At 42.5% G+C, this 23,354-nt stretch overlaps 1 protein-coding gene and 4 gene segments (V, D, J or C); all 5 read right to left on the bottom strand.

Annotated features, from left to right (window-relative positions):
• The window catches only part of LOC132992790 (M1-specific T cell receptor beta chain-like), a 72,583-nt gene extending 67,291 nt beyond the window's left edge, over window positions 1-5,292 (bottom strand). Inside the window, 2 exon segments of the C gene segment in view lie at window positions 4,731-5,044; window positions 5,165-5,292. Of these exon segments, the coding sequence occupies window positions 4,731-5,044; window positions 5,165-5,219 (369 nt within the window).
• On the bottom strand, window positions 2,258-3,013 carry LOC132992793 (T-cell receptor beta chain V region C5-like). The segment is given in 2 exon segments: window positions 2,258-2,649; window positions 2,767-3,013. Coding segments are annotated over 2 exon segments (408 nt in total).
• Window positions 5,293-11,110: 5,818 nt separating the features above from the next.
• Window positions 11,111-11,955, bottom strand: LOC132992796 (immunoglobulin kappa variable 1D-13-like). The segment is given in 2 exon segments: window positions 11,111-11,707; window positions 11,798-11,955. Coding segments are annotated over 2 exon segments (354 nt in total).
• Window positions 11,956-12,435: 480 nt separating this feature from the next.
• Window positions 12,436-13,163, bottom strand: LOC132992795 (T cell receptor alpha variable 23/delta variable 6-like). The segment is given in 2 exon segments: window positions 12,436-12,992; window positions 13,073-13,163. Coding segments are annotated over 2 exon segments (360 nt in total).
• A 3,563-nt stretch (window positions 13,164-16,726) lies between these two features.
• LOC132992786 (solute carrier family 2, facilitated glucose transporter member 1) lies at window positions 16,727-22,528 on the bottom strand. Of its 2 annotated transcripts, XM_061062296.1 has the most exons (10): window positions 22,448-22,528; window positions 21,949-22,047; window positions 20,727-20,887; window positions 20,400-20,640; window positions 20,158-20,320; window positions 19,660-19,844; window positions 19,364-19,465; window positions 18,792-18,893; window positions 18,419-18,622; window positions 16,727-17,357 (listed from the first exon to the last, which is right to left on the bottom strand). In XM_061062296.1, exons 1-10 carry the CDS (start codon window positions 22,460-22,462, stop codon window positions 17,178-17,180), a joined length of 1,452 nt encoding a protein of 483 aa, XP_060918279.1. In that variant the 5' UTR covers window positions 22,463-22,528; the 3' UTR covers window positions 16,727-17,177. The 2 variants fall into 2 exon arrangements, with proteins under 2 accessions (XP_060918279.1, XP_060918278.1); XM_061062295.1 differs by lacking the exon at window positions 22,448-22,528 and having other exon boundaries at window positions 21,949-22,068.
• Window positions 22,529-23,354: the final 826 nt, after the last annotated feature.

Below are 23,354 nucleotides of genomic sequence, written 5' to 3' on the forward strand. Positions count from 1 at the left end.
CGATTGAAGGAACATTTCGGTGGGTTTAACCTCCTTACACGACCGTAAACACAGATGATTCAATAATAGTCCAGAGGAGCAGTTTTAGTGAAGTCTGGACGGTTGTTCCTGAAACCAGAACTTGAGTTTTCTCTGGACCTTTGTGTCGGATTGGGAAACTTCTGGAAGACCTATCTCCTCTTTATGAAGCTGGAAGTTACTGCTGTATCTACCAAGGTAAGATATTCTTTATTTTGCTGATATATGTTTAAGTAGGCTAATATCACAAGAGAGAGAGATGAAGGCCGCAGGCAGAGCGCCGGAGATAATGCTAACAGTGCTAATAGAACAACATCTCCTCCTCCAGTCTGATATTACTTTAATAAAACAGTTTTACAAGCAGAACATAATAATACAAAGTCAATATCAACTAAAGATTATTTTTAAACTCCAACATCTCAACTAGTTTCACAAATTAACTGAAACTAGCCTGTTGCTAAGCAACCGGAACGTTCTGTTGTACCGTTGGTGTCCATGGTAACCACAGAGGAGCTACTCTGCTGTATGAACCTTTACTGACTGTGAGCATGAAACCAGTGACGTCAGAGTCTGTCAGCTGTAAATGTTGAAGTATTCAGAAGTCCTGCATGCTGAGGAGGAGGGATACATGTTGTGAAAACTCCCTGTGATGTTGTTCTACTTTATCATCACTTATGGACTACCTCTTGTCCAATCAGATTGCTTGATCAGAACTGTTGTATAAATCGTGTTTCCATGTTTTCTATCAGACACTAGTTTTTATAAATCATTTGTATAGTTTTTCTGGATTTTCACCAAAACATTCAGATGTTTTCCTCTCATCATTTAAATATCTCCCCTGCTGCTTTATGGATATATTTTGTTAGCATGTTGTGACAGGCTTTGTGAGCTGTGTGTTTTTGTTCTAGGCTAAGCTAACATTAGCCTATGGTAACGGTTGTTCTTCTTCAGGTTGATGTCTTGTGTTGCTTGCTAATGTTAGCTCATAGTGGAAAGTGTCTGTGTGTGTATGTGGTGTTGTCTTTGATTATGGATTGGTTGAACATATTTTTGATTTGGTTAGAATACATGCTTTTTTCATGCTCTGTTAGAGAATTCAGGCGTATCGAGTTAAATAAGACTATTAAAAATAAATAATGTTGGGCAGCTGGATCATAGCAATAATCATATTCCACCATTTTGATCGATATTGAGATCATGATCATCTGAACATACAGACTCTGAACACATTAACAGGGGCGGCTGTGGCTCAGTTGGTAGAGACGGTCGTCTCTCCACCGGCAGGTCGAGGGTTCGATCCCCAGCTCCTCCAGCCACATGTCCGCTGTCTCCTTGGGCAAGACACTAAACCTCGAGTTGCTCCTGCTGCTTTGTTGGCGGTGTATGAATTTGGCTTTATCTCGATTATATTTTTTTTAAGACCTCTGCAAGCCAAAATCGTAAATGAAATTGAAGCTCCATTAATCTCCAGCCCTAATATCAGGCATTGTTCAAATGTTTTTATAACCAAAAATAAATTCACAAAATCCATTTGTTGTGTTAGAACAGGTGTGTCACAGTTAAATGTGTTCCTGTGATGTGTTTATTTTAGTTTAAGTTTGGTTTTTATTTGTGTTTATTTCAGTTTGCCTTCATACTGTTTTCTTTATGAATTTTTACTCCCTGTGTAACAATTACTGAGACAAGTTCTGCTGACTTTCCTCTCTGCATCTTCAACTTGAAAATAAGAGAGTGAAGGGTTTTTAGTGAGGGGCTGATATTAAACCACATCACTGTGTTACTGGCAGCACAGAAATACACAGCTGAGTCTGATGGAGTCACACTGGGAATAATCAGAGCTCCTGTTGTAACGTCTTTTCTTATCATGTTAAACCGATCCTTGAACTTCTCCTCATAGTTGGGTTCACTGCTAGTGTAGCCGTATCCGATTAAATCCATCAGGCCGCTTTGTGTTTGCTGGTACCAGAGCATCACATCAAGATTTTCATCATCGTGACTGCAGTTAAATTCTACCCGGGCCTTTTCAACGACTACTTTTGGATGCGATGGTTGAAACGTCACACTCGATGCTCGATCTGTTGGGAAAACACAGTTTAAAAAGTATTTTAGACAAAAAAGACATGCAGAAATAACAGATGTATTTTCTGTTAATAACTTAAAGAAAATAATGAAATTGCTTTTTAATTTGATATGATTACATGGAAGCAGGATGAGTAGAAATCCAATCACAGCTGGAGACATCCTTGACGCTGTCTAATCTGTAAATGCCTCATCAGCAGAGAATGGAGGGGGGTGTTTTTAGTGAGGGAGTGGCATTGAACCACATCACTGTGTTACTGGCAGCACAGAAATACACAGCTGAGTGTGACGGTTGTGCTTTGCTTATGATCAGAGCTCCTTTCTCTGGGCCGTCTCTTGTCAGGTTGAATTGTTCTCCAAACTGACCCTCATAATTGGGGGAGCTTTCATATCCGTAACCAATGAGGGTCAGAGACGTGCCGTCCTTTCTCTGTTGATACCAGAGCATGATAAGAAGAGAAGTGTCATTATGGCTGCATTTGATCTCGACCTCTGTGTCCTTCTGCACTATCTGTGGATCAAACTTCACAAATGTCACAGCGCACGCCTGACCTGTGGAGGAAGCAGATTTAGATTAAACAGAGACAATACAGCATCTCTATAACTCAACATGTGTGTGAGCATTATAAACATGTTGAATAGTTTAATGTGACTGAGTAGAGAGCTTACATAAAAACAAAGTGAAGAGAAAACCAACTGTGTTCATAAGTGAAGACATTGTTGAGCACTAATGTGGGGAAAGCTGTGATAAGAGTGTCAGTGTAAAGAGGGAGGGGTCTGTGCGGTTTGATTCATAAAAGATTCATCCATGTGCTGTGCCTCCACCTGTTGGCTGAATTTATTCAGGACAGGAATCTGTACAGCTGCTGTAAATCACTGAGGTTCTTATTAAGCACAGTATTTTTAATCTTTCTTCTTTCTCCCTCCATAAAACAAACATTCTGTTATTTTAAACCTGGGGCCATTTTGTTTAAACATATTTTGATGTGCACAAACAAATTAGTTTGTTTGAAATTACTCCAGCAGATTATTTCAGTTTGCAGATACAAAACAGGCTGAAGGGGATGCACCACGTAATCCTTGCAAACTGACCCTAATCAATTACTCCCTCTAAAAATGCTTTTAGGGACACTCACACACCACGACTGTGATTTAGTGTCTGACAAGATTTAAAAATGTTCCCTGGGGAGGAAGACCCTTTTGTGCTGTTTATGCCTTTATTTTAGAGATGGGTCAGAGGATAGAGTCAGAAACAAGGCAGCGAGAGAGAGAGAGAGTGGGGAACGACCTGCGGTAAAGCAGCCACAGGTCGGATTCAACCCCGGGACGTCCGCACTGGAGGGCTTAACCTCTGTACATTGGGCACGCGCGCTTTAACCACTGGGCTACCAGCGCCTCAGAGGTATCCCCTTTCACAGAGTCCAAAACAAAGGGCCCAGTTTACAATCCACTCACACGGATTTGTAAACTGTCTGCACAATTTTACAATCTGTTTATGCAAATGCAACTCCACGTGCACCCATTTGTTAACTGTGGGAACTGATTTTTTTACGTTTTTTTCATACCTCAGCCTTTGGAGGCACAGCTCCTACTTATGAAAGAGGAAGAATGTGTTTGGGAAACTGGAAACCGCCGTTTTATGACTGCGTTTAAATTCACCAGACTCCTTTTTAAAAACACATTTACACTGGAGAGGTTAGGCTGCTGTTGTGTTGATCAGTGAGTTTCTTTTTTAATCAAACATTTGGTAGGATCCAAAATGACCCTCGGAGAACACCGACATCAAACAATGATGCAAAATACAAACCAAGGCAGCAGTGGACCCTCAGGCCCCATGTGCCATGAGGTAAAACCAACGTTTTTGTCTGGTGTTGAGTCTGGTGTCTTAAAGAAAGTCTAGAGTGTAACATCTTTAACTGTAGTCTCTTTGTGTATAGATCGTCTCTGTAACGTTGTCAGACTGTATCTGTACCCCAGCAGAATGTATAGATGTGGACTAATGTGCATGAAAGTGTGTTTTTAGAATCTCGTATCTGTTTTTTATTTCTTGCATTTTATAAAGCTTTCTTTGCACTGACTGAATTTCATTATACTCGTACAATGACAAATAAAGCTATTCTATTTAATCAGAGAACTCTTTATATCTATAAGGCAAGTTTATTTATGTTGCACATTTCAACAACAAGGCAATTCAAAGTGCTTCCCACAAGACATCAAAAGCATCATGACAGAGGAAAGAAAAGAAACATTAAAATAGAAAATTAAAAAAGTCACTGAAATGATTAAATCTGAACATATGTTCAAATAAAAATAATTCAAATTAAATTAATTGAAATAAATAAAGTAAAAATATAAAAAGAGTTAAAAGTTACAGTGCAGAGTTAAAGTTTAAAATCTTATTAAAATTGTTTAATGAAAGGCATTAAGACCTCAAAATATGTAGAAACAAGACCCGGCCGCCCAGGTTGATGAATAACCTTTAATTTAAAGCTCAAAATATGTAATATAAGTCTCAGGTATTATCCTCCTCCATGTGTTTTCCTTCATTCGATTACTCTCAATGTGAGTCAAGTGTCAGAACAACAAAGAGCTTCCCTGCTGTATGTTTTTGTCACAGGTCTGAGGTGTGCCACAGCACCGTGTAGACTAGCAGCACACAGATAAACCGCCTCGTCTTTCCTCTGAACGCTCTCTATCGACAGAGACCACTGCTTCTCCTCCTTCTTCTGTCTCACCGCCTGGTAACCAGATTTGAAATCCTCTTCAAAGGTTGCAGAGCCAGCTGATACCATCACCATTAACTGGAAACCTTGTCCTCTTAGCTGTCGATACCAGTACAGATATTGATAATCTGTCTCATTCTGGTAACAGTGCATCTCAGCTGAGCCGTTGGGACGTTTTGAGATGATTTGGGGCCACTGAGTGATCAGCACAGACTGAGAAACATCTGAAACACACAAAACACAAGAGAACAGATAATTCTCCTCAGGTGAAAGCGTTCATTCTCTTCAAAGCTTTTTATTTAACTCCAGATGATGTTTCTGTTTTAGTCTTTATAGATGTTTACCTGCAGCCCAGAGCAGAAAGAAAGTCCAGGTGATGAGGCCGGGGTTCATCCTCATTCAGGAAGAGTCAAAGAGTGAACATTCAGTGAGCTAACTCTTGAGATATGCGGGGAGGAAATGACATCAGAGTTTCTCCTGTGTCCAATAGGCTCTCATAAAAACAACACATTTCACCTGGGGGTGCGGGGCCTTTTGTTTGAGTCACACCTTGTTGTGAAATCTCACAAAACCATAACTGAAAAAAACATTTATAAGCCTGCACGATATGAGAGAAAAATGTGTAAATAAACATGTGCGATACTTCAAAACAAAGAGTGCATATGAGCTATAGATAGATAGATAGATAGATAGATAATACTTTATTGTCAGACGTAGTCTGAAATTTGCCTTGGGTCACAGCGGCTCCGTTTGCGGCACAACAATTAAGACAGGAAACAAAGATACAAACATTTGACACAACACTCAAGATATAAACATTTGAAATGGCAAACAAATGCCCAGAGGCCCTAAACGTGCTTTGGTCGAGGATTCAGCTCCACATTCAATTTTAGGATTGATTGGTGAACAAAAGAGTGTTTCAGTCTGACCTTATTAAAACGTGGGACCCTGTATCTCCAGTTTGATGGTAATAGTTCATACTCTGTGTTCAGGGCGTGGTCAGGGTCAGAGGCGATGCAGTTAGCCAGTCTTAAAATGCTTTTGTTGTAGGCGGATTCAGAGAGTCTTTGCATGGGTTGGCCTACAATCTTAGAGCAGATGTTCAACTGCTGGAGCAGTCACCTGTGTTTGCAACATCTCATTTCTAAACCCTAAAGAAATCCAAAACACTGCTTTTTACTACTCTTAATGGTTACTGATTAATCTGAGAGTAGCTGATAGTTAGCTTAGCTTCATGTTTTGACAGCATGGACGTTCTACCCAAGCTTCTGTACATCTGGTAACAAATTGAGACTTTTGATTGTTGAAAAACAAAGTCCCATTTCCTCTTTATTACCCGGTAGGTTTGAAGCAGCAGGTGTGTGTTTGACACAGTGAGCTGCTGTGTTTTTGTAAAAGGAGTCAGAGGAGATGAAGCACCGTGCTGACTGGCTGCACAGAAATACTCTGCACTGTCTGCCGGGTTTATCTGAGAGATAACCAGCTCAGCCTCGCCCTTTGAATGACCTGTGATATTAAAACGTGCCTCAAAGTTCTTCTCCATGTTCTCCTTTTCATAATGAAGCAGTCCGATCAGCTCCATGGCCCTGTGGCCTCCTCCAGCTGCTGACTTGTGCTGGTACCAGAGCATGTAGGGATAGTCGTTGTCTCCATGGTTACAGGAAAGTCGGGTTTCCTCTTGTTCGGGTTTTATCAGCTGGTTTACGGGCGTTTGTTTGATCGTGAGGGAGAACACAAAGTCTAGAGGACAGAAGGAAAGTAGAGATGATGAACATGAAGGTTTGATGGTGTGATGAGAAGAACGACAGATGGTGTGAGTCTCTTACCTGTGAGCAGAGACAGAGAGAGAAACAAAATGAGAGACATTTCACACAGAGAGGAGCAAAGACATGAATGAAAACTCAGTGATGGGAGATCTCCCTTTATCGTACATGATGAAGGAGGAGGAGCTCACAGCTGTCTTCATGTCAGCGTGCTGTCACTGCTCTCTGCTGTTCAGTTTTACATTTAATCATAAAACACAGAGCAAATACACACATCACCTTCACTGAGAAATAACTTCTATCCTTGTTACTTTATCTACAGAGACAAACGTTGTATCACTTTTCACTGATCATGTTGTGTCTCATGTGGATCTTATGCAACATCTTGTTGGCTTTTTATGTATTTGTATCTGACCAACAAACCGATATTAAATGCTGAGAGATATTCTTATGGCACTGTAGTTTATCTAAAGCTTCTTTTTTTTTTTAAGATTTATTTTTGGGCTTTTTGTGCCTTTATTGTAGAGACAGGACAGTGGATAGAGATAAAGAGAGAGTAGAATGACATGCGGGAAAGGAGCCACAGGCCGGATTTGAACCCAGGCCGTCCGCTTGAAGGACTACAGCCTCCATACATGGGGCGCGAGCACTAACCACTGTGCCACCAGCGCCCCGGACATTTGCCATCTTGACTGCAAATGTAACCGCCACCATCACCCACAGTAACTGACCGATGTCGGCTTTGATGAACACGATAAAAATCATCTCACAGGAAGACACTTTAAATATTTTTTTCACTCTGAGAGACCCCCAAAACAGACGGTGTATTAAACAACACTGGACAACTTATTTTCAAGATTTTATATAAAAGTATTGTCATCATTTTTTCAACTCAAAGTTGATATGCAGAACAGAAAAACTCTCCAGTAATAATGGAGGCTGTTTTTATTTGAGTTTTGATCCTGTGTCAGGTGGTGTCAGGTGGTTTTCCTGTTGCTGTGGTCTGCTGGATCACTATCAGAGTTTTTGTATTAGAGAGACACTGTTTCCATTACTGTGCCTCCAAGCTGCTCCAAAATATTCTCCCCCGTGTTCAGGGTGACTCAGGTTTCTGATGTGAAGATGAGCGGTCTTCTGTCCGTCTCCGCTCACGTTAAAATGGCTTTCAAACGCAGACTCGACATAACCACGTTTATAACTCATGTAGGCGATCAGCTTCAGTGAAGTGTCTCCTGCTGAGCGCTGATACGAGAGGATAGTGTCATAGCTCTGGATCTCATGAGTCAAGCTCATTTTCACTTCGCCCTTTGGTTTCATCAGCAGGTCAGCTGGAGTCTGAAACACTTTCTTTTCTTTACTGAGAGAAAGTCCTGAAAAGAGACACAAGATTTATTAGAACTACATTCATAAAATATATATATATCAGTTCATTGAGTGACAATCTTCAAAACATCTTCTTAAATGTGCAGTACCTTCAATCCAGAACAAAACAAAGATTAGAACGCTGTAACAGGACGCCATGATGCTGAATGTGAGGAGCCAGCCCGAATCTCTGCAGCGCGTTGATGATGAGAAGGAGGAGCAGGAAGTGATGTCATCAAATCAGAGCAGATGCTGAGACAAAAAAAACGCTTTTCAGTCTTTTCTTGTTGTAGATCCAAATTGATGTAGAACACATTGCCTCTGGTCATTTCTGTAGTTGTATGTCAGAGTCCATATGTCCGTAGTAGGGCTCGGCACATTAATCATAAAATGAATTGAAACCGACATTCAGAACCTCTAATCCATGTAATCTTGCCCGTGACAATTATTTTGATTATTTTCAGGGCAGAGTCACATGACGACACGTCCAATCCACGACATGGAAGCAACGTCCGTCGTTTGGACACATTTAGTCTTTAGGGAAGATGACACCGAATAAAAAGAAGTCAAATGTAAACACTGAGGAAAAACTGTTCGCAAGAAATGCAGAAAGTTATTTATTTTCTACTGTTTCAGAGAAGTTCAGAGAGAGAGGGAGATGGAGGGAGAGAGGGAGATGGAGGAGGGAGAGAGGGAGATGGAGGAGGGAGAGAGGGAGATGGAGGGGGAGAGGTAGAGAGGGGAGCGAGAGAGAGGGGGGAGAGAGAGAGAGGGGGGGAGAGAGGGGGGGGGGAGAGAGAGGAGAGAGAGAGAGGGGTAGAGGTAGAGAGAGGGGAGAGAGAGAGGGGGAGAGAGAGAGGGGGGGAGAGAGGGAGAGAGAGAGGGGTAGTGGTAGAGAGAGGGGAGAGAGAGAGGGGTAGAGGTAGAGAGGGGAGCGAGAGAGAGGGGGGAGAGAGAGAGAGGGGGGGAGAGAGAGAGGGGGGCAGAGAGAGGAGAGAGGGGTAGAGGTAGAGAGGGGCGAGAGAGAGAGGGGGAGAGAGAGAGGGGGGAGAGAGGGAGAGAGAGAGGGGTAGAGGTAGAGAGAGGGGAGAGAGAGAGGGGTAGAGGTAGAGAGGGGCGAGAGAGAGGGGGGGAGAGAGAGGGGGGGAGAGAGAGGAGAGAGAGAGGGGTAGAGGTAGAGAGAGAGAGAGGGGAGAGAGAGAGGGGTAGAGGTAGAGAGAGGGGAGAGAGAGAGGGGAGAGAGAGAGAGAGGGGTAGAGGTAGAGAGGGGAGAGAGAGAGGGGAGAGAGAGAGGGGGGAGAGAGAGGAGAGAGAGAGAGGGGTAGAGGTAGAGAGAGGGGAGAGAGAGAGGGGAGAGAGAGAGAGAGGGGTAGAGGTAGAGAGGGGAGAGAGAGAAGGGGAGAGAGAGAGGGGGATAGAGAGAGAGAGGGGGAGAGAGAGGGAGAGGGGAGAGAGAGAGAGAGGGGTAGAGGTAGAGAGAGGGGAGAGAGAGAGGGGAGAGAGAGAGAGAGGGGTAGAGGTAGAGAGGGGAGAGAGAGAGGGGGGGAGAGAGAGGGGGATAGAGAGAGAGAGGGGGAGAGAGAGGGAGAGGGGAGAGAGAGAGAGAGGGGTAGAGGTAGAGAGAGGGGAGAGAGAGAGGGGAGAGAGAGAGAGAGGGGTAGAGGTAGAGAGAGGGGAGAGAGAGAGGGGGGGTTGAGAGGTTTTTGTCAGGAGCAGGTGTCTGTTTGGTAGACTGTGGTGAACTAGCAGCACAGAAGTACGTCGCGGTGTGATCGAGTGCTTTCAGATCGATAATGGAAAGTGAGCCGTTCTTTTTGTCTCCACTCAGAACTCCAGCTAATCTGAAATGTTTCCTAAAGGGAACTTCCACACTTTTATTATTGAACTGTGAATATCCATATCCAACAAGTTTCAGAGCTGTGTCTCCAGGTGATAGCTGGTACCACAGCATCACTCTGTACTCGCTGTGGCCGTGTGTGCACAGAAGCTGCACGCTATCGCCAGCCTTCCTGATGACAGCAGAGGGAGACTGATGGACCTCGATCCCCCGACAAATACCTGCAGGAAGAAGAGATCGTTAAATTTAGACACGAAGGTGGAAAGTACGACACACCTTAATTTAAAAAGCATCTGTTACCTGTGAGGAAAAAGCAAAAGAGATATCTAATCATCATGTAGACGTCTGACATGGAGCTGAGTCTCTCTGCTGTGAGTCACTTTCTCACTAACAGGAGTCACTTCTGATGTAAAGGGTGGCGGGGCTTAATGCAGCTGCATGTCAAACTGCTATCCAAACACTCCTCTTAAAAGCATCTGGAGATGTTTCAAAAGTCGACAGGGGAATCGTGACATTTTTTTGATAATTAGATGAATTATTTTTTTTTTAATGCCTTTATTTGATAGACGGGACATCAGATAGAGAGGGAGAGAGTGGAGAATGACATGTGAGGAGCCACAGGTCGGAATTGAACCCAGGCAACAGTCTGCGTCACTCAAGAAAAAGTATACCGGTAATTTAATTAATATTGATGAAAAAGTAAAAAATGTGCACAATACTGATTTGTCTTTGACTATGAGACTTCAGAAAACATGCATGAACAAACCACTAGGCCACCAGTGCCCCAATTTTTATTTTTCTAGTTTCTATCAAAACCACTGGATAGTAAGTTTTTAGAATAATTTGTATCTTGCTTGGATAACAAACAAATGTATTAATTTAAGTTTCTCACAAAAGTCTAAATCCAAAATGGAGTCCCATCGATGGCGGTCTCCATGCTGGAAATGCTGTCTCAGTCTAACTTTCAGTCAACCTAACGACAGGCTGAGAGCTGGAGCTGAGGCGGGTTTTAAACCTCCTGACAAACCGTTACACCGCGCCCACCTGTCAATCAGGTCAGCTACACGCCTTATTGTGAATAACTCTTATCCTTCATCAAATCAAAACTGATGAGTCATCAAAACATTCACCCCCCGTACAGTGTGTGTCCATCGAGACATGAGCTAATCACACCTATTAGTTTTTTTTTTTTTAGGTTGTTGTTAAAGCTGATATCAGAAGCCCCGTCCCTTCTTGATTTTGATTGGTCAATTATAGGGAGAAGTGACATTCTTTCACAGAGAGCGCTCAGGAGGGTGAGCGATAAAAACGCTGAACTACATTGTTTTTTTATTTTAGTTAAACAGTCCAACCAGTGAAAAAAGAATATTCTGTGGACAGAAGCCCTTATGGTGCTTCCTAATATCAAAGATCCTTAATGGTGTACTAATAAACCACTGGTCCCCTATCCCCTTCCCTTATCTCTAACTGATGATGTGACTGCATCAAACCAGAATCCAACCACTAAAGCAGGTGTCTCTGAGCAGTTTCATTCACGTCTTATTTAAAAACCACGGATGAGAAAAACCCGTCGAGGGTTTTTGTAAAGTTCCCGGGGTCTTTTCATCAGCGTGCTTCTCTCGCTGCACAGTAATAAACTGCACTGTGCTCTGCTTTCACTCTTTTGAAAACCAGAGAGCCGTTCTTTTCTGTGTTTCCTCCCAAATCTCCAGTCATATTAAAATCTGCTTCATATGTGGCTTCCATGTTGACTGCTTTAAAGTTCAAATACCCGATGAGTTTCATAGCTGTGTCTCCAGGTGAGCGCTGGTACCAGAGCATCACCCGGTAGTCAGTTTTTTTATGGCTGCAGAAAATCTGCACTTTGTCTCCAGGTTGTGTCAGAACATCAGAGGGAGACTGAAGGACCTCCAGAGCCAGACCGCCTGAGCACAATAAAACAGAAACACATATTAAATTAGAGCTGGAGAATTAGAAGAAAACTTCAAAAGATTCAAACGTTGTCCAGTTATTACCTGAAAGGCAGCAGAGAACTAAAAGGCAGATCATCTTGTCAAATATAAAATAAGTTTGAGAAATCTGACTTATTGTCTCTACTCCTGATGAAGATCGGCAGCTCTACTGATGTGACTGAAGTTTAAAGAGGAAGGGGAGGTGATCAGGAAACACTGGTTAAAACTGTCAGAGAAAGCAGCCTGCAGGGAGGAGTTCTCCCTCTGAGTAGAGAATCATGTTTGGTATTCATGTGTGCATTAACATACACAATATATTTACTTTAATACATAACAAACAACGTGACAGATAAAAACGACCTTTGTCTTTAAAGTCTGCTCCCACACAGAAAAGGTGGAAGTGATTCATTCAGTTGAAATGACTGTATTCCTCCCTCTAAGAAAGTAGTCCCTTAGGTTCTGCAGCTTGATGTTCCTCTACAGCAGCAGTCAAATCTGCAGATAGTAAAAAATATGCTGCATGCTTTGAGGACCGCAGCCTCTGTACATGGGCCGCGCGCCCTAACCAATCAGCTACTTGTGGTTTTCTTTCGTTCTGATAAATGTATCCAAGCTATTTGGACCTGAGTGGGTCAGTCTCATATGAACAGACTCATGTCCAGCAGTCCATATATCTGACTTAAACAACATTCATCTGTTTCTTTATTGAACTAGATTTTGAGTCTGACATCAAATCAATGTGAGCGACGTTGATCCAGCTGTTGCCTCTTTGTGTGAGATTTAAAAAGGACACAGGAGATGAAACAGCATCACTGTTAACAGGATGTGACAGATAACCTGGAGCAGCTGGCTGTTTGTGGTCTCTTTCTTTTCTAATATCAAACAATCAGAGTTGGTTTAGAGTTTTTGTATCAATGAGAGGGGATTAGCAGTCAGTGTGCATAGCTATCTGCACAGTAATACACTGCGCTGTGATCTGGTGCCTTCAGGTCGGCTATAACCAGAGAACCGTTCTTTTCTTTCTCTCCGATCATATCTCCCTTGATGTTAAAATGCTTCTTGAAGGCCTCCTCTGGCTCAATGGTGCTGTAAGACACATGTCCGATGCGTTTCAGAGCGTTGTCTCCAGGAGTTTTCTGGTACCACTGCATGAGTGTGAAGTCGGTCTTGTTATGTGTGCAGACCAGCTGGACTGTTCCTCCGGGTCGTCTGAGGAGAGCCGGAGGAGTTTGTTTGACTTCAACACAAAGACAAACACCTGGAAATACAAAAAAGAATGAATCAACTGTGTAGAGACTGAAGGATGAGGTGTAACTGCTGCATAGTGAAAGAGATTACCAACGAGCCACGATAACAATAATAATGTTGACATGTTGTCTGAGTGAACACAGAGCGCTGAGTGGCTCTGAAACTTCACACTCTGGATTCTGATTACCTGCCTCCGCTCTCCTCTCTAAACCAGAAACAATAACCGTCTGCTTATATTTCCTGGTGCTACAGCTCCACCTACTGGAGAGAAAAACTCAACCAATACAAAATCTTAAAGGTCCAATCAGTGACATGTGTAGAGAGTGAGATGATAAAGGTATCTTACTATCTGATCATTAAGGAAACATGCTATGTTGAAGTGCTGGCTTCTCTGACAACAATGCAGCAGCCAGTATGTCCTCCTTCTAACTTTAGATTCTGCTCCTGAATGCTCTGGATTTGTTTGGACCAGAGAAGGTAGGCGCTTTTAAGGCGACCCCCCACACGGCCGTTTTGGACGCCCCTCGATTTTTTGCCAGATATGAGAGCAGTTATCAGGTCAAACCAACAGGTGTTGGTGGACAGCTCTCTACAATGTTTAGAATCTGTACTGCAGTACCAATTTTAAACACTAGGTGTCAGAGTTACATACTGCTCCTTTTAAACATTTTAATTCAGCTTTTTCCAGCACATGAGATAATTGAGAGATTTTGTGCAGCTGTCTCATGTGTCTGTGTCACTGTGAGTCACTGCACAGAAATACCAGCCTGCGTCCTCCCGCTCCACATTCTTCACTGTGAACGTCCCATTCTCAGCGTCAGGCTTTGTGGCTGAGTACTTGCTTACTTTGCTGAAATCTCCAAAATCAGGTTTGTTGACATGTGAAGTAAGGGCAAGAAATTGCAATCTTTGTCCAGGCAGCTGTTTGTACCTGAACATAATTAACATCTGGTCACCCTCATGTTGTCTGCAGCTCATTGTTGTACTGTCACCCTGAACTTTAATCAGTGAGTCGGTCTGGGTCACTTTATATCCATCGATTAGTCCTGTTTCACAAAGACACACAAACAAGGGAAAAACAATTTATATTAGAACTTTTCAATAAGTTCAATACTTATAAGTTCAATAAGTGTTCTCGTTAGTTTAAGCGACCTGTAGTCCACAGCACAAAGATGGACAACATGTGGAGCTCATGTTTGATGATGATGTCCATGTTCTGTCAGAGTCTCTAATGGATACACAGAAGTGATGAGCTGCAGCTAAAAGAAGCACAGGACCGTTTGAAGAGATCGCCTGAGCGTCACTGCTTTAACAAAAGAGTACAAGTTGTACTATGGCGCCCCCTACAAGCCATCACCCTCATGAATCTGCAGCCGTTCTTGGGCATGTATCTGGTTTTCTTTCAGCTTTTTTTCTTCTCTTTCTCCCACAGCAGCTTTGGGTTAAAAAAGTGACTAAGATCCAAAGTTTTATTTGAAGTTTTGGTACTTTTCCTTACCATCAATCTTTGAAATAAAAGAAGATTGTTTAGTTTTAAATCTCATTAAAGTATCAACGTATTGAAAATGTTGATGACCTTACCCTGATTAAGGCTTGACACTGAAACATGTAGGACTGTGTTTTGACTGAATATCCCTGTAGTTTAACACCATGAGCGATGTGATTTGGTCCAGTAGATGGCGCTGTTTTCATACTTTCAAAATGAGATAATTCAGCCGCTGCACTGAAGAAGAGGCAGTGGTTACACGGTCATGTTTCAGTGGAATGACCTCGTGTGTGTTGTTTGTCTTTTCTTCCTCTGTTGATTTTTAAATAAAGTTAGAGTTCAAATCTGAAAAAGGCAAACAAGAAAAACATTTAAAAAACTATTTTACATGCTGACTGAGTTCAGACCCAAACTGTGAGATTTTAAAATACCTGACTTTAAATCAACCAGAACAATAATTTACATCAGGGGTGTCCAAAGTGCGGCCCGAGGGCCATTTGCGGCCCTTGAGGGGATTTTTTGTGGCCCGTGACTTCAAATGAAGAATCAGAAGATTTTGTCCCGAGGCCTTGATTAAGATCGGCACATTATCTTATTTTTCTTTTTCATGTTAACAAGGGCTGAACAATATTCCTAAAATAGAAAATGTTCAGTAACATGTTGTTGTTGTTTTTTTTAAATCTACAGCTTTTACTATTTTCCACATTTTTTTGTAAACTATGAAAAAAAACGTATGCAAAGTTTTTGCAAACAAGCGGACTGTTGTTTAACCATTTAATGACCTGAGCTAAATGCAGAAAGCTTTTCTAAAATAATGAACCACATTACAGGCTCTGAGAAAAAAACAAATAAAGTAGAACGAAGAAATCAAAATATTTGAAGGGTTTCTTTAGCGAGCCTTTTGATTCTGATCTACAAAGCCTTCCTATTTTTTCAACTATATTTTAAAAAACAAAACCTGTGGCCCGCGAGCGATTCTAACACGACAATTTTGGCCCGCAAGAAAAAAAGTTTGGACACCGCTGGTTTACATGAAATGAAATCTACCTCCTGTTGTTTGAAAACCCAAACTCGTCCTCTGATCTCTCTGCTCCTCTCTCCTCTGTGGCTCCTATCCTATTTATTTATTTATTCACTCAGTTTTGGTTGGTTTTCACAGACATCTTACAAGACAGATGTGAGATTTCACAGACAAATATTGAACTGAAAGGATTCTGTGTCTGAGCAAAAAGAGATCCTGAACTCAGGAAAGAGTGAAACGCTGAGAGGCGAGATTCAGCTGCTGCTCGACAGATACATCGAAGTACAAACCGATCATTTAATTTAATGTAATAAAGCTCAGATTCACAGCAGCAGTAAACACTTTTATTAAGTTGTCATAACGATCAATGTCATTTCATAATAAGATAAAAACCTGCAGTTGGTGGAAACACACGTCCCATTTTTTTAAGGTGAAATCTACAAAATGAATCAGAGTTTCTAAAAGTCTTCAAAAAAAAGTAAAAAAAGAAAGTTCATCCTTCAAATAAACAACTTAATATATAAAATTAATCCAACTTATTACCTGTAACTGAGGGAGACAGTTTAGACCAAACAGACTTTCTCAACCCAAACAAAAATCAATTATTAGAAAATGCCTCAAAACATGAAGTTAAAGTTTTAATCTTTGTCCATAGGCTCAAACTTTTGGAGAGTTAAAGGGTTAGTTCTCGTGGAGCTTATTAGAAACATGCAGAGGCTTTTTAGGTCGGGTACAATCACTTCTATCTGAACCACTTCTCTTGACCGCTTCCATCACTGCAACACCTGTTGACCTGATAACTGCTCTCATATCGGACCAGCTCATTTTAAGATTTAATCCACTAGATATCATACAGATTGATCGTTTAACAGCCTGTTTGACTGAAGTCTCAATATACTCTACTCTGTGCTGATTTCAGATTAACACTCGAGTTGCACTCTTCATGCATAAATACATAAGATAATGTGTCCGCAGTGTGGACGTCAGGTGCCAATCAGCAGATGTGAAATAGCTCTCTATGCATATGTGTGCACTCTCTCTCTCTCTCTCTCGTGGGCTAGAGGAGAACAAAAGGTTAAATTATTATCTAACTAATGTCCTCATAATATTCTGTGGTTACAGAGAATCACTTAAATGATAAAACCTCCCCGTGTCAGTGTGTGATTAAACAGTTTGACCTGCTGTGAACATTAAAAAAAATAAAAAGTAGTCGCAAAAAAAGAGAGGAAGAAAGGTAAGAGACTGCAAACAGTGGCCTCATGCCACAGATTGTAGATCGTGTTTTAATAATTAATATTTCTTCCAGGAGTCAGGAGACTGCAGCAGCTGATGAGGGAAGCAGGTTTCACTTCACACGAGAACGACAGATGGTCGTGTAACCCGGGGACAGTTACCCTGATTAACAGTCAGCGTTTTGTAGCGAACACAAAATAGAATTTCCATTAAAAAAAAGTTAAAATATGTTGGTTTTGCTCTCGATTATAGAGCTGTAAAGATAGAAAATCTAAATCAGCACCTCCTGTCGTGGTTATTCAAGATAACTTCCCATTTTGGTGAACTTTTTGACAACACTTTTTTGACAAACTTGTTGTGTGCGATATGCTCTGATTGTCCTGAGTGACTGGAATCAAACCCCTGACCCTCTAACCGTTAGTCCATGACCACGTGCTGTGATTGATGACGCTCGGTCAGGTGAAAGTGTTGAATCCGGTCTTATTGTTTAAAGGGATTCCCTCTGCTCCTCTGAACTCCTCTGCGATGTCATCGAACGTGCGACCTTTTGTCTCCGGGAGGCGAATCCAGGTGAAGGTGAAGGCGAGCAGAGCCACGGCCATGAAGAGGAGGTAGACGTATGCACCGCAGACTTTCTGTGTGGGGAAGAAACAGAGGGGGGTTTAAACTGTCCCTGTTTCTCTTAAAGTAACCAAGAGATCAAAACCTCTAATTGTTACCTTTGAGTCACAATAACCACGTTTGTTTACCCATCATGCCCCACTCCTCAGCAGCTGCTTTGAGGCGGTCAGTTATGTTTTCTACAGCGTGCCGCTCATCAGTACTGTCATTAAAGTCTTTATATGTGATTTTTCACACTTAAATATATAAATCAAGTATATCCTCTGAAAATAACTCTGAGAGTCATGACTGTCTACAATGGGTGTAACACCCGAGTCCCACTGTCTGTGATGTTTTCAGAGTTTTCAGAGTCCTATCTTCAGTTTGTTTACATCGCCCGGACGGCCGGCTGACTCCTCCCCTCGTGTATAAAAGTTGTTTAATTGAGGGACTAGAGAAAAGAAGAATAACATACTGTACTCACTGCTTAACTGTGTTTCTAGATCACGCTCATTTCAGGTAAATTTACATGCAGTGTGAAGATACGAGCAGAATAAAGATCACTAGCATTAGCATGCTAACACAACAATGCAGCACGAGTTGTTTTGGTTTCATGCTGGTGCTCAAGGGCGACATCTGCTGGATCAAAAAATCACATATAAAACCTTTTTAAAATGTTGAATTTGCAAACCGAGTACACAGCAGTACGACTTTAACATCATTTGAGCTTCTTACTTAAATGTGTGAAGAAACATCTTAACAACACGTTAACTCAGGAAGAGAGAAACATAAAGGATCTTTAATCTGGCTCTTTGTGCTGGTTCAAGGTTTGCTGCAGCACAACAACAATCTGATGTTTCCCTGGTTAACTGTTACATTAGTCAATATTATTTCACCTTGAATTTAAAGGATTCAGCTTCAGATTTATGTCTATTTAACAGTAACTAGATTTACAGCACTTTTACAGCGTACAGTAAAGTCGTGTTTATAAAAGGCTGAACAGATTTACAGGCTGTATTTAACGGCCTCGTCTCAGAGGAACCAGAGAACCTGCAAAAGCAAACACACTCCTGCAGCCCAGCACTTTAAAACCCACCAGTAACGGAGGGAAGACGAGTGCCAGGACAAACTTCCCTCCCCAGTTGAGCATGCTGGTGAAGGCCATCGCGATGGGCCTGCCGGGCTGGTCGAAGAGCTCAGCAGCGATGAACCAGGAGATTGGACCTGGACCCAGCTCGTAGGCCGAAATCAGGCAGAAAACCAGCAAGACCTGCAGGCTCCGCAGCTCCGGGACCAGGTGCTGCACGGGGGATTAACAAGTTTCACATTTAATATTAATTATCGACATTTTGAAGTGTTTTTCTGGGTTCATCTTTGAGTATGATTACCCACATTGATCCTCGGAGTGTGCGTCAGGTTTGTCAAACATTAAAAACTGTGTGAAAATAACAACTTCAAGATGATCTTACCTGGACGGAGTCGACGATGGTCATTAGTAAGGTACACACTGCGATGGAGATGAAACCAGTCAGGAGTAATCTCCTTCGCCCCGCCCTCTCCATCAGGAAGAACTTAGACACAACAAAACAAAACAGTGGTGACTTTGTACTCATCCTGTCCTGTTTTCTAATTTTACAAACACTGTAAAGCTGATAAAGTGATTTTTTTTATAATTGAATGAAATTACAGTTAAATCCTGAATATATCTCATACTGGTATAAAAGACTCAGCCTGTTTTGGGGGGTCTGGGGGGCCCACATGGCACAAAATGTATTTGACGGGAAATGTTGGGAGGAGAGAGAGGTGGATGATATGCATTGAAGGGCCAAGATTGGATTCAAACCCTTGGCCGCTGCGATGAGAATACAGCCTCCATACACAGGGTACGCCACATAACACCTGGACTATCTAGTGCCCTGCAAGTTTTTATTCCTCAGTAGATTGAAAGTTCTGGTGTCACTGAATTTATTTTATACAGCCGATATGATGTTGTGCAAATCAGGAGCTGATATGTAAAGACTACCACTCCCTTTGTACTCACTGCCACCAGAGTGAAGGTCACATTGACGGCGCCCACACCCAGAGTCAGGTATTTGGCCTGGTCAAACTTAGCCTGGAACATCCTTGTGGAATAATTGATGATCTGGCAGGAAAGAGCAGAGATTTATTCAAGCTTAGCCGGTTGCTGGAACAACTTTCAGTGGGTAACGTCCTGACACACTGCCCCAGAATCTGAGCAGGAGCATAAGAGTAGCGCTGAGCCTGAATCATTTATTGAATAAATGCTGGAAAAGCAGCAAGTGAAATATTCATCAGACAGGAAGTAAGCCACAGTACCGCATTGAATCCAGACAGCTGGCTGCCTAAGTTGATGATGAGGACGATGATGATTGGCTGCTTGTATCTTTGCTTCTTAAAGAACTCCTGGATGGTAACGCCGGTCTGAGTGTGGGCGGCCTCTTCCTTCATCTCCTCCAGCTCCGTGAGCACCTTGTCTGTGCCGCCCCGCAGCCTCAGCAGGGCTGCAGGGTCAAAAGAAGGTCTGTTGTGTTATAGCCACAAAGCTGAGAGAGATACAGGACACCATTAAAAAGAATTTCCATTTTTTGACCCCTGGAATTTCACAGCTGGGTTCTTTAGCTGTTTTAACCAGTTTCAATTAATCTGCAGCTTTAAATGCAAATGAGCTGTGTCTGACCACGCCCCTCTCTATACATTTTTTCCTTCTTTGATACAGACTAAGATCCAATCAGACTCAGATTGATATGAACACCAAATTCATTATTTTATTAAGGACTTTAGTAAGTCCTTAATAAAAACTTAAGTGTGACCCACCGGCCTCGGCTTTGCTCTCCTCTCCTCGGTTGATGAGCAGGTAGCGAGGACTCTCTGGACAGAATGGGAAGATCAGGTACTGTGCCAAGGCCGGGATGAGGGACAGGGACAGCATCATGGCCCAGTTATGCTCCGTGCCCAACACTGTCTCCAGACCGGCCACCTGCAGCACACAAACACAGAAGCCTAGTTAGTCAGGAGGGCTGTGAGATGATACGATCATCTCAAACAACAGTCCTCACCATTCCCAGCAGGATGCCTAAGGCGAAGGACACCTGGTTGAGTGTAGCGAAAGCCCCCCTCAGGTTTGTGGGGGACACTTCCTGGATGTAGAGTGGATTGAGACTCATCACTAGGCCGCAGAAGAGACCGAACACCAACCGTCCCAGGATGAGGACCTCAAACGACTCGCAGACTTTGGAGGTGGACATCAGACATGCTCCGACCATGGAGAGACAGTTCACTATGAGGATGGAGTTACGTCTGACGCAGAAGGCATGAGAGAAGTTAAAAGACTTGAAAAATTATAGCAGAATGGAAATGTAAAGAATCACAATCGTTGTTCTCGCCTTCCGTAAGAATCTGCCAGATATTTGACTCCTAGCGAGCCGAGCAAGGCGCCGAAGTCTTTAATGCTGACAGAGAGCGACCACAGCAGGGTCAGGCTGTGGTCTGGCATCGACTCGTTGTGTCTGGCTCTCCAGGTGTGATTGAAGAACTCTTCAATGATCTAAACAGTTTAAAAAAACAAAAGATAAACATCAGAAAAGACAGTTTGATAAATTCCAAGAGATGTGCTCTGATATCTCATGTTTCAGAGGATTATTCCGTTCAGAGCGCCTGTAGATGATGCACATGATGCATTAGCAACTCCCACAGCGATGTAGTCATCTTGACTGTCTGTCTTGCTCTAACAGATCTGCACAGAACATTTTGCAGAATGGACATTCTTTAGTGTCAGCGTAGACGATCGGTCTCACGTGTACCTGTGAAAAATCCAAACCCTGCCAGGCCTGGAGCTGAGCCGGAGACTTTCAGGAAATCCTCGAGTTTATTCAGTGTTTTATCGACGGTGTGAGATGTTTGTCCGACCATCAGACAGGTTTCCTGCATCCCCGTCTGCACCATCTTTCTGGTTGATATTGGCCTCATACTGAATATCTGCATATCTTTGTGCTCTGTCTATAGATGTTTTCACATAGTTTGCACTCCTCTAAATGTATAGGGAATTAAAATAGAAACTCTGGGTGAAGAGAGAAACATTCAGCTGTTTGTGTTCACACATGACGCTCAGAGTGATAAACTTCAGGAGGTTTTGTGCAGGTGTCAACGAGGCTGTCATGATGCTTTTTGGTGCAGATCAAGGCTGTTTCTCTCTGAGACATCTTGGTCATTACAGGGTCCATTATTCATGTGCATTTCTTTGTTGATACAAAAAGTCTGGGCTTTTAAGAGTTGACAAATACTGGATTGTTTGAGGCTGGTAACAAGGCTGTTTTTAGGAAGAAAAACATGAAGATTCCAGATTTCATAACTGGTCATATGTGATGTTTATCTGTGGTATTATCCGCCCAAATCAGCTGATAGTACTGGTTGAAAGTTTGATCACTCAGGCTCTTATCTGTATATATTTACACAGGAAATGCCAAAGAGAAAACAACGTTGAAATGAGAATTAAAGCACAGAAGAAGACATCACAAACTCTAAAACGAAACTATTGCTTTCAGTATCTTCCGTTGTAACATCCCACACTCTCTCTCCCCTCACTCAGCTCCCGTCCGTCCGGCTCACCTTGGCTGGAGCGTTGACGTTCCCCGTGTGGTATCCGATCTGCAGGGAGCCAAGCACCGCCGCCAGGATGGACACCAGGAGTGTGGTGGTCAGATGGCTCTGTAACAACATCATGGTCATTGACATTTATTCCCTCTTCTGGCTAAATAACCACCAGGACCAATTTCTGCTCAGGTAACCGTCAAGATTTCTAAATGAGCTGAGAAGCCATTATTTTGATAATTGATTAATTGAAGAATCAGATTAAATGTTTTTGTACTTCCATCCATTAATTCAAAAACAGTTCAGACTGACTCAGGTGTTATCAGAGGTCAGAGGTCAATCTCTCACCTCTTTGACCTCCAACAATAACGAAGCCTGTGACTGTTAAAGGTGAAGGTCAAGGACAACTCCTTTCACACACCAGAGCGCAAAATTTAAATGATCACGTGTGTGTGTTAGTGCTGCCGCCCCCCCCCCCCGGGCCCAGTCAGGAAGAAAGAGACTAAAACAAACAAACCTCTTTGGAAGCCATTTGTCTGGATGAAATGTTGAATGAGTCCCTGAAGATGTTGGAGCATTTATCTTCTTCTTCTCTCCTCTGCTGTGAAAAACAAACAAACATGACATCATAATGTAGGAAGCTCCAACGTACACAGAAGATCTGCTTTTTAATTTTCATAACCAGTGAAGATACAGAAAGTAGGCATAAATATGTTCCATTGAAATCTTTTGTTTACCTTTAAATTTTTGTCTGTTTTTATCCAAATACATCTGTTTTACAATGGTAGCAGATTTTCTCATCAGAAAGTGTTTTATTGGGGGCACCAGTGGCCTAGTGGTTAGTGCGCACGCCCCATGTATGGAGGCTTTTGTCCTACAAGTGGATGACTTTTCTGAGCGCTCAGCCTGTTTTTGTGCGGCCGCTCCGAGTGCTCAAGTTGAAAATCTTTCAAGAAAGGCGCTGTTGACGCCACCGGTGCTATTTTCCTAATGTTTGATATTCTCTGTAGTTTTACCTCCTACTTATCGTGTCTTGTACCCTCACCCTCCTCGCTCCTCTTCTGATCGGAAAATAAACGATCTCGAATATAAAACATGCAGTAAAAAGTAACGCCGCAGTCTTGGTCATACAGCGCCCGATTTAAACAGAATGTTGTCATAGCGACAGGATGGACGTGCAGCGCAAACATGTTAAACTTGCCGCAGTTTAAAGTTCTTTGACGAGGAATAAAGCCGATACGCTCGAGAGAGAGAGAGAGAGAGAGAGAGAAATGAGGTTTGTGGTGGCGCTGAGGTGATCGATGTAACTCTCTGACATTAACAGCTGATGTTTAAAGACGTCAGGTTAAGTACTAAAGACAAAGATGACTCTGATTCCCCCTGACTGTAAACACTCTGGTACTCTGAACTGAATACCAACTGAC

This window comes from Labrus mixtus, chromosome 18, assembly GCF_963584025.1.
Source record: "Labrus mixtus chromosome 18, fLabMix1.1, whole genome shotgun sequence".
Classification (NCBI taxonomy): Eukaryota; Metazoa; Chordata; class Actinopteri; order Labriformes; family Labridae; genus Labrus; species Labrus mixtus.